At 45.6% G+C, this 13106-nt stretch overlaps 1 protein-coding gene across 2 annotated transcripts in view; it reads right to left on the bottom strand.

Annotated features, from left to right (window-relative positions):
* The window catches only part of VSNL1 (visinin like 1), a 98847-nt gene that overhangs the window by 45168 nt on the left and 40573 nt on the right, over positions 1 to 13106 (bottom strand). For both annotated transcript variants that reach the window (XM_027622127.2, XM_027622128.2), the window contains exon 2: positions 12486 to 12652. In XM_027622127.2, coding sequence (XP_027477928.1) covers positions 12486 to 12647 — 162 coding nt within the window. In that variant the 5' untranslated portion in view covers positions 12648 to 12652. The remainder of the gene's footprint in view (positions 1 to 12485; positions 12653 to 13106) is intronic.

The raw sequence follows: 13106 nt of genomic DNA, 5'->3' as shown, positions 1-13106 counted from the left end.
AACTTCTGTCTGTCAAACATGGAGTTCACTCCCATATCTGCCTTTGTACCATATTTTATTCATTTCTAGATCTCCAGAACAAAGCAGCTGGTGGGGCTCAAAAAAATGTTTCATGTGGTCCCACACATGTTCTGAGGGAGCTAAGGCAGGAATTACCAGGCTTTTCAATAAATTGAGACTCTATGACTGAGAGAGGTTATTAACTGGACCAGAATCACACAGCTTGTTGGCAGCATCATCCTGCCTAGGACTGGGACTTCTGCCTCTCATTCCCATTCTACTTTGTATTGAGTAGGATACTTTTTCCTAGAGGAATAGAAGACCAACTAAAGGTGGCCTAAACCATAAAAGGTTAAGTATCCCACACAACATATGGTCCACATACTGTTTCAGGACTGATCCAACAGATCTGGGATATCACTAAGGGTCCAGGTTCTTTCTGTCTTTCTACTCTACATGTTCAGCTTGGAAGCAATAGCTCTCTTCGCCACTATAGCTGTTCCAGTGTCATATGCACACACCACAAATACCAGCATGCCAGTCTTTCTATGAGCAAGAAGAAAATCTTTTCCACAACCCTCCCCAGCTCCCCAGCAGATCTTTTCTTAGATCCCTTTTGACTAGGATCAGGTAACATGCTCACATCCCAGATGCAAAGCAGACCAGGAAAATGTCTACCTGGATTGTTAGCTTCTGCAGTGGGAGGTTGGCCACAACCAGAGAGGAAAGTGTGGGGAGAGGGAGATGGCCACTGGGTAGGTAACCAACAGTGTCTGACACCTCATTTAATCAAGCTACCCCTTCCTGTCTCCTTGGGTCAGTGCCAGCCATTATGGGCATGATCCCATAATGTGTGGTCATTAAATGTGCTTGAGAAGGAAGTTGCAATTCCTCGTGGTAGGTGGGCTTCTCCAACCTCATAGAGATAGTCAACCCACAGGGTTTTCCACTGACCCAGCTCCAGCACAGCCAACAAGGAGTTCTCGCACTGTCAGACTCTGCCTCTTTGGCCCATATGAGTACCCTGGGAGTCAGGAAAGGCTGGTCTTCTGTTGTCTGATGGGGGAATGTGGACTTGGAGAGGGAAGGATTGCCCACTGCCCAGCATGGTAGCAGAGCCAGGATGCAGAATTGGCTCTGATGCCACACATCTCGCTCCTTCCCCCCACCACACTCCACCAGTAAGTCAACCAGAACCACATTGGTCATTTATTTGAATGTTTTTAATTGAAGACTATGGTTAGATAATTCATCCTTATGAGTAGGGATTGGGCTCCCTGAGATTCCCATCAAGAACCCACCTACCTAGGAAAGAGCACCGGCAGTCGAGTCCAACTGCCTGCATTTGAATGTTGCGTGACCTTGGGAAAGTTATTAATCACTTTGTGTCTCAGTTACCTCATTTGTAAAATGGAGGAAATAATGATACCTTCCTCATAGACCCTTGTGAGGAACAAATGAATAATATATGCAGAGTACTGTGCTTGGAAAAGTGCCTGACACTCAATAAGCATTCAATTAATGTTGGCTATTATCACCTATTTATTATTCATCTGTGCATCTTGCCATCCTTTGATTTATTCTAGAAAGGACCTAAGGTGTGCCTAGTTTCTACGGCATTTTGTGTTGTGAAGTCAACCAGCGCCGCACCCTGACCTGCCAGGTAACTGTGAAAACATTGTGACCCATACTCATAAAACAAACCATTCGTCTTTATTTTCAAACCAGAACTTGTGTGTGTGTATGTGTGTGTGTGTGTCTGTGTGTGTATGTGACAGCCCCCTGGAGCAGACAGTAAACTTGATTGAACAGAATAACAGAAACCGTCCCCACCACCTGCCTCACTATCTAGTGTTGAGATGTTTTGCCTCAAATGCGATCCTGTCCCTCGGTGGGGGCTGTGCACATTCCCCAGGGACCATGCCTGAGCTCCTTGTTCAGACGAAGTCATGCTCTCCCGTAGCCTTTCTCTGGAGTTAACGTAACACCTCTGAGCTGTTAGTGTCTGCTGCAGAGACGTCCAAGGAGAAGGGAGGGGGAGACTCTCCCCTCTGCTGGCTCACCTCCTCAACGGCTGGGAGCATTCCCTCCGGCACCTGCGCCTGGGACAGACTCTTCTCTTCCTCCCTTCCCCTCTTCCCACACAGGAGCCATGGCGGCTGGGCCAGCGTGGAGGGGTTGCAGGGGAAATGTGGGGAACACTGGTTCTTCTGACTGAAAGCCAAGGCAGGCCCCTCTAAAGGGAGGGACAGTCCCCCAGAGCAGATGGCCACCTGAGGCCGTACAGAGCCGAACAGACTATGAAAGATTCCTGCTGCACAAGCACACGGTGAGGCCAGAGTCCTCACCGCTCACCTCACCACACCTCACCGCTGTGCTCCTCTCACCAGTCACCAAGGCCCAGTACTAATAACAGTGACCTTGAGCATTCATTGAGCACCTTCAGTGTCAAGCCCTTGCGAGGTACATACAAAGAATCGTCTCGATAGCCCCGGAAGCTAAAGACAAGGGAAGTGGAGGGAAGTGGATGGCCCCCTGCAAGAATTTGCAGCTCTGACACCTCCTCAGAGGTGTCGAGCCTCCCCCAACCCCAGAATGCTTTGTCTGGCTCCAGGTCTGCTCTTCCCACAAAAGAAGCTCCCATTTCAGTAATACCTCACACATATTCTAAGCTACTCTCTGGGTCTCTGATAGAGGGATCCAAGCCCAAAATGATAATATGCACCATCTTACCTTACATCCTTTGGCCATTTAGTGTCAACTATATACACAAAAATACAGGACAATAACTATCTTGCATTTCCCCCTGAAAACAATGTAAATCACACTGATAAGACAACCCATTTGTCTTTAATGTCAAACCCAAACATGTTGAGTTCACTTTTAAGTTGAGAGAGAAGGACTTTCATCTACAGAGGAGAGGGGCGTGGGGGCCTGATGGGATGGATGCTGCTTGTCACAGCCAGGCCTGGGGGCTTCACAGAACACCCAGTTGTCATTGTTTTTACCCCAAGAGATTTAATGAATTCACCTTCTTCTCAGCAAGTCAACACCAGCTCTTCTCCGTGACAGAAACAAAGGCCCAAGGAAGACCCACTCCCCAAGGGAGTGGAGGGCTCCCAGCCAGCCGCTCTGCTGGGAACTAGACCAGGATGAGAATTGGACTAGCCCTGTGCGCTGGGGTCAGCCTCTGCCACTGAAGGGAAGAGGTGGAGAGGTAGCTTGGGCAGACAGGCTATGTGAAGGACGATTCCAAAATGCCCCCGAACAGGGTCCCAATCATTCCAAGATCAGGGTCTTGTCCAACTCCTGCTTACCACCTGCTCTGTGGAGGGAGTGTTTTCACCTTGTCTTTCTGTCTAAGTTCTTCCCAGGACCTCAGCCCCCAGCTTGTGCACCGCCCCCTTCTCCTCTGCCCAGGAAGCCTTGCTGGACCCTCCATGACCCTCTGTCTCCCTCCCCCTCCCATGAGTTCCCAAAGCTCTGACTGACCCATATCCTCACTTAGCTCTCTGCATTTGTCTGCTCGCAAGGCATCTATCTCCCAAGAGGGCAGGGGACTTGCGTAGGTGTCCCACCTGCTGGTTCTCTCTGTCGTTAGTCTTGTGCTGTACATGCAAGGTACAAACAATTAATATTCAATGAATAACTCAGTCAACCTCTCCTCAGCCATTCACTGGAGGGCAGACGGCAAGCTCCTGCAGCTTCACTCACTGAGTCACCGAGAACACTTAAAAGGGAAATGAAAGTTAACTGTTCAGGCCTGGTACTGTCATTACACTGTCTTAAGAACCATACAACACCAGGTCACCAGAATGTCCATGGTCGTCTGACACATCTTGGTAGGAAACCATCTGTTCACCTGGTCCACAAGATTCAGGACTTTAGGGCTTTTCTGGCACTTGATGACCTCTGTGATTGGGCCCCACTCACATCTCCAACCTCACTTTTCCCCTGATACCTGTGTGGTCACTCAACACAGCTGCTGGCTATTCCCTTTACCACCCTCCAGTCTCCCTGGCCCTGTGCTCTTGCTTAGGTTGTCCCTCCTCTTAAGGAAATCCTTAAAGCTACAGATCCTGCTTATATTTCAAGGTATCTTGAAATCTTCGGTGAAGATATTTATATAGAAATTTGCTACGCTGGAATACCTGCACCAGCTTTGGGACAAATGTCATTTTCTCTGTTGTCTTTTAGCTATCTACATAGACTGTTCTAGTAGGCTGCAAGCCCTTTAAACGAGGGAGACAGTCTGACTTGAATTCTACAACTCCCATAGCTCTTGGCTACAGATTTGTTATAGATACCACTCAGCAGTGTTTGTGGAAGGTGGTTGACTGCTAATAGCTTCTCTGGATTACCATCTACAGATGGATTCTCCTCCACTAGAGCGATTGAGGCCCTTGGACACTTTGTAGTTGGGTTTAGCTCTATTTTGCCACTGACCACTCCCCCCCCCACTCCCCCATTTAGGATTGCATTTCAACTGAGAGGGGAAAAGTGACTTAGAGCTCAGGACAGGAGACGACTCAAAACAACATCAGGTGGTCAAAAGGATGGAACCCCAAGCTCTGAAAAGGAAATGTCAATGGTTCAAGACTCATTCCAAGTAGAGCCATGAGGGCACATAATCAATGACAGAGAGCATTCTTCCAGCAGGTGCTCGATGGGCCACAGGAAGGGAGGGAGGAAATGATTCCCACCAAGATTAGTCAATGATACCAGATCCAAAGCTGTGTCGCTCTCTCAAAGGTTAGAAAAATCCAGTAATGTAAAGCAGCTTTTATAATGAGAGGTCCAGACATGATTTTGTATCTTCAAGTCCAATTCTGTAATAGAAATGAGCTATTTCTGCCTCTTTGGCTCTATTTCTAATGAGAAATGGATTGTCCTTTAACAATTAGCTGCAGAGAATAGCTCAAGGGAGAGTAGGTCCTTCTGGCTTGAAACCTCCATAATCAGGCTGGAGTTGAAACACATCTCTTTGAGTGTGTGAAGCAATGAAGAAACAGCTCAATCTTGGACTGCCCCCTGACTCCCAAGGGCTTCGGTTTCCTCCTGTGTAAAATGGGGGGAGATAGGGGGTGGGCGGACTGAGAGACTTCTAAAGGGCTCTTTCCAACCTTATCCTGAGGACAGAGAAGTTGAGATATCATCTAAGAGCATTCCTTTGGACATCATGGCTGCAGTGGCCATTGTTATCTCTCTAACTGACACCTGCCCTATCACCGGAAAGCAAAATCCCAAGGTGTGGAAGCCATCCAAAATAATTTCACACCCTGTGAGACAGGAGAAGGTTATCATTTCCACCCTTCTGGGATAAATGTTCTCTCTAATGCAAGATGCACTGGTAGCTAGCTATTCCCTGAGACAATCTCACCACAATAAATGCCTTTGGAACCTCACATGGGACTTTGTTTTCCCAGAACTATAACTTTATTGTCATCTCTTCCTTGAGATTTCAGCCCCTAGCTCTTGTTTTCCACATTAATTCAAGTTGAAGTGCAGCCTTGATCATGTTGGCAAACATTCCAAATGGAAATGAATTCCCAGGTTCTCACTAAAAATTGCAACGTCCTCACTAGCCCAATCTGGATGACATTTTGTGTCTTATATAATGTCTGTTTCCTGAAGGAATTAAAATATTTCTGTATATAGTTCTGCCCAACAAATTTTTAATAAGGCCTACTCCTAATTACCTCTTAGGAACAAGTGGAGTCTGAATCCCTGAAAACTGATCATCCAAAAATCTGGTTTGAGCCAAGAGTTTTATTTTCAAAATGATTTGAATCAGATGTTGAGAAGCCAGAATAGCCATCTCTGTCATGTTTTCTTTTGATAAAATATCTCAGCGGGGAACCAGCTCTTGATGCCACAACCCGAGAGACTAGGTAAGCAGGCTGGCATCTGGAAGCACGCCTGGGCCCAGGTGCCTAAGGTCAAGCTACTGATGAGCCTTTCTTGGGCAAGACGACTCACTGTTTACAAAGCACTGTGGTTGGCTCTCACATTAAGCAAGCAGGGCTCAGAATAATCTCCCCATCTGATAGATTAGGAAACTGAGAGCCAGAGTGATTTGTTGATTTATTTAACAAACCTTTAAGCATAGGGCTTTCCCAAGGTCACGTGACTAGTGTACGGTAGAGGCAGGTACACATCCAGCCTTCAGGTTAAACCACACGGCGTTTATGTGTATTCAGGCAAAACACCAACAACAGTGTAGGCTCTGGGGAATGGAGAAGGGCTCTAACTAGTGAGAAGGTGAGAAAAGCTTGCATAATTGTGATGTAAAGACATAATATCCTTGTAAAAGGAAGTGGGGGGCATCAAAGTCACTGGAAAGCAGAGGAGGAAGAGACTCTTTCTGCTTTAAGAATGGAGAGATCAGGGAAGGCTCTCCTGGGAGAAGATTTTGAGCTGGTCCTGGAAGGATGGCTGGGAGGGAGTGACAAGGGAGCATTTGAGGCATCCTGCTTTGCAACACAGTAGACCAGAGAAGCTTCTAGATGCTTGCTCCTGAATGTAGCCAAGAGGACACAGGACACACAGCAAGATGGAGAGAATGCTGCTTGCAAGGTGGTGCAGGCCCTCCTCTGTGCCGGTCTCTCTGCAACCTTGGGGGAGTCTCCTGACTTTCCAACCACTAAGCCCGGAAGGGAGGGAACTCTACTCCAAAGTCTCCTTCCACGCTAGGTCAAGGTGAGAGCCAAGTGAACGAACCATCAGAGTGAAGCCTTGAGAGTGTCAACAAATGAAGGGCACATAGACAAGGGAGAGAAGAGAGGGATAGAGGGAGGGAGAAACAGAAGAGGAGGAGTGTGGTAGGAGTCCCTGCTGTGTACAAGCTTTTTCTTCAACAGGTGGTTTCCACATTCTCTCAGCAGGACTGCCAAGCGGTTCTCGTTTGTTTCATTTTGTTATGTTTTTGTTTCAGCCTCATACACTCAGTCTGGGGGCCTCCTGCCAATGCCATAGGAAGGGGCTCTCAAATACAATAGTCATTTTTTATTCCAGCTTTTGGGATTCTAGTCAGTGAGATTGCTGAGTGTCCAGATGGACCCACAGCTCCTTATGTCCAAACCACCCTTCCTTTGAGAATCAGCTTCAATATCACCTTTCCCTCCAGTCCCCCGTGGGCCAGGAGGCCCTTCCTTGTCTTTCATGGTCCTCATCACAATTACACACCTATGTACATATTACGCCTACACTCGACGGCTCCTAGATGGCAGACCAGACCACAGTGGCCCAAGGAAGGGAACCCTGACATTCTCGGTAGATTCAGGGCCTACAAAGCACCTGGCCCAGAGGTGTGCTCAGGAGCGTGAATGGCGAGCAGTGATTGCATTTTATCTCACTTGGGCCTTCTCATTTTCATTTTCATGGGGCTCTGGAAAAAAACACAATTTAGTTAACAGGCCCCAAATCAGGAAAACATCGCCTGCAAACCAGAAACAAATTTAACAAAGGGCATATAAGAAACTTTCATTCTTATTTCCTGCCAGTGAAGTTTATTTGAAAGTATAGTATAAAAGGGGATGTTTCTCCATTTGTCCTGGTGTCAGTTAAGACCCACTGACTCTGCTGTCTTGGGAATTAGAACGTTAGGCCTGCCAATGGTTAGAGCACCTTTAGTGGTTCTTAACCTTTCTTCACCTTATGGAACACTTTATAAATCTGATGAAAGCTGTCCCAAGAGAGCATAGATTCAAACTTTTACACACCATCTCAGTGTATACAGAATTCCAGAAGCCTACCCAAGGATACTTCCAGGTTAAACACTAGACCAATAGTTCTCAAAATGTCATTCATGGATTTTCTCCATTAAAACTATCTGTGAGGTCTTCCTAGGAATCCATTTACTGGGGCTCTATCCTAGGCCCAGTGAAACAGCAACCCTGAGGAAGGGATCCAGCAATCTGCCAATTAAATAGTCAGCCCAAGCGATTTTGAGACACATTCAAGTTTGAGTTGGCCACTGATGTAGACCTATTTTTTCATTGGCAAAGTCACTTGATCAAAATCACATAGTAAACAGGGCAAAATAAGATGCAAATGTTTTATTTCATATTCTACAAAACAAAGATTCTGTGCCTAAAATCCCACATTTATTATATGTTTGCATATAACTTTCAGGAAGCATGCCTTTACTCCTGATACTGGTTTTTAAGCATAAAAGCATAATTTGTGAGTACAATTCTAAAACTCTACATAGAGAATTATAGAATATGGTTGTGATACTTTATTAACTAGAAAATCTTTCTTATTCTATTAAAATATCATAAAATGTTTAGGTGCTGCTGATTCTATGGTATCATTTATTTTTATTTGTTTTAATACTTGTCTCTGAGTGGTTGTGTCAATAGAGTTTTGGTTAGGGGCACCTGGGTGGCTCAGTCAGTTAAAGGTCTGCCTTCGGCTCAGGTCATGATCCTGAGGTCCTGGGATAGAGCCCCGTGCTGGGCTCCCCGCTCAGCGGGGAGAATGCTTCTCCCTCTCCCACTTGCCCTTGCTCATTCTCTCTCTCTAATAAATAAATAAATTCTTCAAAAAAATAGAGTTTTAGTGAGTAGACTTATATTTCCAAAGCTTTAGGCCTAGAAAATTTCTTATTGAATGGAATTAATTCCACCAACATATTTTTGCAACATAAACATGATACTGAACTTGGAAAAGGTAAAAACTGTCTACTCAGAGACGTTTTACCTTCTAAAAGGTGAAGAGAAAAGTTTGCCTTTCATCACTGCATTCCTTAGCTTCTTCTTTTAACATCCCATTTTGTTTGTTTTTTTTAAAGATTTTATTTACTTATTTGACAGAGAGAGACACAGCGAGAGAGGGAACATAAGCAGGGGGAGTGGCAGAGGGAGAAGCAGGCCTCCCGCTGAGCAGGGAGCCCGATGTAGGGCTCGATCCTAGGACCCTGGGATCATGACCTGAGCTGAAGGCAGACGCTTAATATCCCATTTTGAAATTAACCTCGTCTTTCTCCTCTTGCCCCACCAACAAGCATTTATGTCATTCTGCCTTGCATTGGGGTTAACTGTGCCTTCTTGATCAGCCTCTGAGATCCTGGAGGGCAGGCAGGACCCATCCTTTAGTCATTTCTATATGTCTCCACTACAAGGTTCCCTGAGAAGGAGATACACGGCCAGCGATTAATATAATTCACTCAGCAAACACTTACTGATGGCAGGTTGTGGCAGGTTTTGTGCTAACCACTGGGTCTTATGTTGATTGAGGTGACTGTGGTCTACACGACGGAAGAATGAACCGAACTCGGAAGGCCCGTGCCCAGACCTGTGTTCTGTGAAGCTCGCTCCTGCAGCTGTATGTTGGAGGGGCTGCGGGAGGCTGATGGGGGGCTGCTGTGGAACCCTGTTGCGAGGCAGGGCCGTGTTCTGTGGTGAGAGCGGGCATGCCCATCTTTCTGTGCTTCCTACCTTCACTCTTTCTGTGACACTAGGCCTCATTTTTCTGAACTTCAGTTTTAAACATTTTTTAAACATAGACCTAATGAAGGGGTTCTTTTTCTCTTTTGGATACAAAGGCTTCTAAAGTTGAGAATTTATGGCTCCTGGCTGTTCAGGGGGCCTCTCTCATTATCCTGCTCCCCCTCACACCCTCAAAAGAGTGGGGTTCTACAGCAGCAAAGTGTCTCTCCTGGGGCTTGAAGTGGGTCAGGTTGGTGATCGCAGAGGCACCAGGCTGACCACCCAGACAGGAGGGCAGAGACCACAGGCAGTTTTGCTCATTCAGCTGGATTCCAGGATGTCTCAGTGTCTACACTGGGAAAGAAGGAGCCACTGAGAAGTGCCTATTCACCAGGATAAGGTCAGTTCCTTGCTCAATATTTGCACTTTGCAGTAGCATTAAAGGAAGTCTTTTCTTGTCAGCCCTTCTCTTGAGCCTTATTACATAATCCACATCTTTCTGTGGGCTTCTTCCTTCTAGCATATCAGAGCTGTCTTTTTTTTTTCTCCCTGTGTACCTGACATATTTCCTCTGTGGTTCTCCTTTGTATTATGTCCTTGAACAGCTCTGGAAGGAGAAGACTTTGCCTGCTTTCTGGGGCGCCTGGGTAGCTCAGTCGGTTGTCTGCCTTCAGCTCAGGTCATGATCCCAGGGTCCTGGGGTGGAGCCCCACGTCGGGCTCCCTGCTCGGCGGGAAGCCTGCTTCTCCCTCTTCCACTCCCCCTGCTTGTGTTCCCTGTCTCGCTGTGTCTCTCTCTGTCAAATAAACAAAATCTTAAAAAAAAAAAAGACTTTGCCTGCTTTCGGATGATTCGACACAAGAGCACAGGCTGAGTTTGAACATGGCTGTTAAGAGGCTGCCAAGAATCTAAACTCCATCCAGAAAGTCAGATATGCTCTTCTTGGAATAAAAGAATCCACTCTGGGGTGGGTGGGAGAGGTGAAGGAGGGCAATGACGTTGATATATATATATATCAGTCTTACCACAAAATGTTGAGCTGTCTCTAATGTTTACAGGCCCCCCCACCTCCATCTTGAGGCTGGTGCTGCTCCAGGGCTGAGTACTTCCAGTATGTAAATGAAATACCCTCATTTCCTGCATTTCAACTATTTCTTCAAAGGCAAACCTCTCTAATTTTAAACAACTAGTGGGGAATGTGGCACACAGAGCTTTCTTAAACACAGAGTGACAGCTTGCATGACCTCCAGTGATACGAAAGTAGCTTTGACAAATCTCATTTGTCTGTACTTTCCTTGGGGCTGAGAGTGAAGACAGTTGTGAAGCTCAGGCTAACTCCTGGGTGATAAAACGTTTGAAGATGTGACTTTGAAAACTACGGAGAGTGGTTGAATATAATACAGGAAAAATGCATACCATCCTGCTTCTGTGCAAAAGCAATTTATATCAATTGAATAATAAATGCATTTCTCGGCACTTCTACATGAAAAAGCTCCACATGATAAAAACTCATGTCTTAGGTCTTAGAAATGGCACAGTGATCTTATAAATTACACACGTGCCACTCTAGGTATACCTTTCCACACACATTTAAGGAGGTAGTTTTGTATATACCTGGGACCCTCGACTGCTCAGCTTTGGCTTAATGATAATCCTGGGTCCCTGACACTCAGCAGTGGTCCTTACGGGGTTACTGAGCTTTTAATAATGCAGTAAGCACCCATCTGCAAACTCACCACCCAAAACCACAGCTACCACTGAGATACAATGTGTATCTAACCATGTGGCCCTACGCACCTTCCCATCCCTCTCCTCTTCCCTATTAGATGTAGCCATTGGTCTGGATCCTGTGTTCATCACTCTTACTTTCCTTTCCAGTATGATTTTATTGCATTAATTTGTAGTCCTATAAAATATTTTTTAGTCTTATTTGTGTTTAATTTAGAATATTAAGACTTAACTTTTTGTGCTTGAGGTTTCCGTGACGTTACGGTTCAACTGCTTTGACTGCTATATGAATAGATCATAGTTTATTTTCCACTCTCCCTTTGATGGGCATTTGGGCTGCATCCCAGTTTTGCTATTGCAAACAGTGCAGCTGTAAGCATTCTTATACATGCCCCTGCTTGCACACGTGCGGGGATGGAACTGCTGGAGCACAGGCGAGGTGAGACACTCAACTTCGGGAGGGAAGAGCAATGTTCATACTTGATACAATCATTCCCCACATCTAGATGCAGGTAGATGGATGGTTCATATTACTCAGACTGATGGTTGCTACATTTAAAAGATGAAAGCAGTATTTTCTATTTGGTATTTTAGTCAGAAAAATTTCAAAGAAAGACAACGCCCTTCTTCCACAAGCCTAACATTATATAAGTAGACACAAACTGGAATGTCTTAGATCTTGCCAAATCTAGAACCAGTCCAACTGATAAACTCAGAAGAGCCAAAATCATACCATGGCAATAGAAATTATACCTTCCATGGATAGTTTTATCTAATGTCCAGGGTAAGATTAACTTGTACACGGTACAAAATGCTGAGTTAAGAGTCCGTGTTGTAGACCTTGATGCCCAAATGTGTACCGGACCTCCCCAACCCCTTCCAAATGTGCTGTTGTGGGAATCTAGGTTTTTTTTTTCTTATCTGCAAATAGGAGGACATTTCGTGGTGAATAAGTGCACCATATACTTTCTCTTTAATGGAGAGAGTTGCAGATACCTTTAACAAGCCTAACAATAGTGTAATTAGCAGCATGTCAATAATCATCAGCAAACACTATTCTCTGAGATTTCCACTGTGGTTACACCCAATGCTGTCATCCTTTGAACTCTAGTCATTGTTTTGATTGAACACTTGCTCTTCGTATTCAGAAACTGCTTGACTTAACACCTGGAACAAAATGCATCCCTGTGCATTTTTAAAAACGTGCATTCTCCCTTTTGGTTGGAAAACCATCAGGCTGAAACAAATGGGCTACTTGGAGTTATAACATTTCACAAAGACAGCGTTTTGTGGCCTGAAGAAAACAAGAGATTGAAAACGTCTTACCTTCACATAGAGCTGCTGAAATTCCTCGAGGTTCAGCCTCCCGCTTGGACAGTCCTTGAGGAAACCTTTGTACCACTGCTTGAGCTCGTGCTCATTAAACTCTGTGCTCTTCACCAGGTCCTCCATTACTTCGGGGGCTAGTTTGCTGTTCTGTTTCCCCATTCTGCCTGAAGAAAAGCAAATGAATGCAATTAGCCATGATCATTTCAAACTTGATTAGGAGCCAAGTCAGAGGTCCGAGCAGCCCGTGGGTGGGCACTCCCTCTAGTGTGTCAGATCAAATCCCCCCCAAGTCTGCCTCCTTCTATTTGGCATTCCAGAAAGGAGACGAGCGAAAAAGACCCTTCACACAGCTCGAAAGGCTGTAGGGCTCATCCATCAGGAGTCCTGGCGCACATAGCATCGACTCCCCCATGGCAAAGCAGCCGTCCTTGTTTGTGCTACTCATGTAAAGTATATGGGCAATTTTTATATTCTCCTGTTATGAATTAAAGTGCATCAGCACTTGCTGCCTGGGTATCTAATTCCACATTTAGTTTGTAAGGATATTAAGTGGGATTATTGACACATGCAATGAGAGGGCTTTACAGACAAATGATTACAAGCCGACTTGGGAAATCT

Source organism: Zalophus californianus, chromosome 8 (genome assembly GCF_009762305.2).
Source record: "Zalophus californianus isolate mZalCal1 chromosome 8, mZalCal1.pri.v2, whole genome shotgun sequence".
NCBI classification, from domain to species: domain Eukaryota; kingdom Metazoa; phylum Chordata; class Mammalia; order Carnivora; family Otariidae; genus Zalophus; species Zalophus californianus.
The sequence above is the reverse complement of the archived record's forward strand: the minus strand, read 5'-3'. Positions and strand labels throughout refer to the sequence as shown.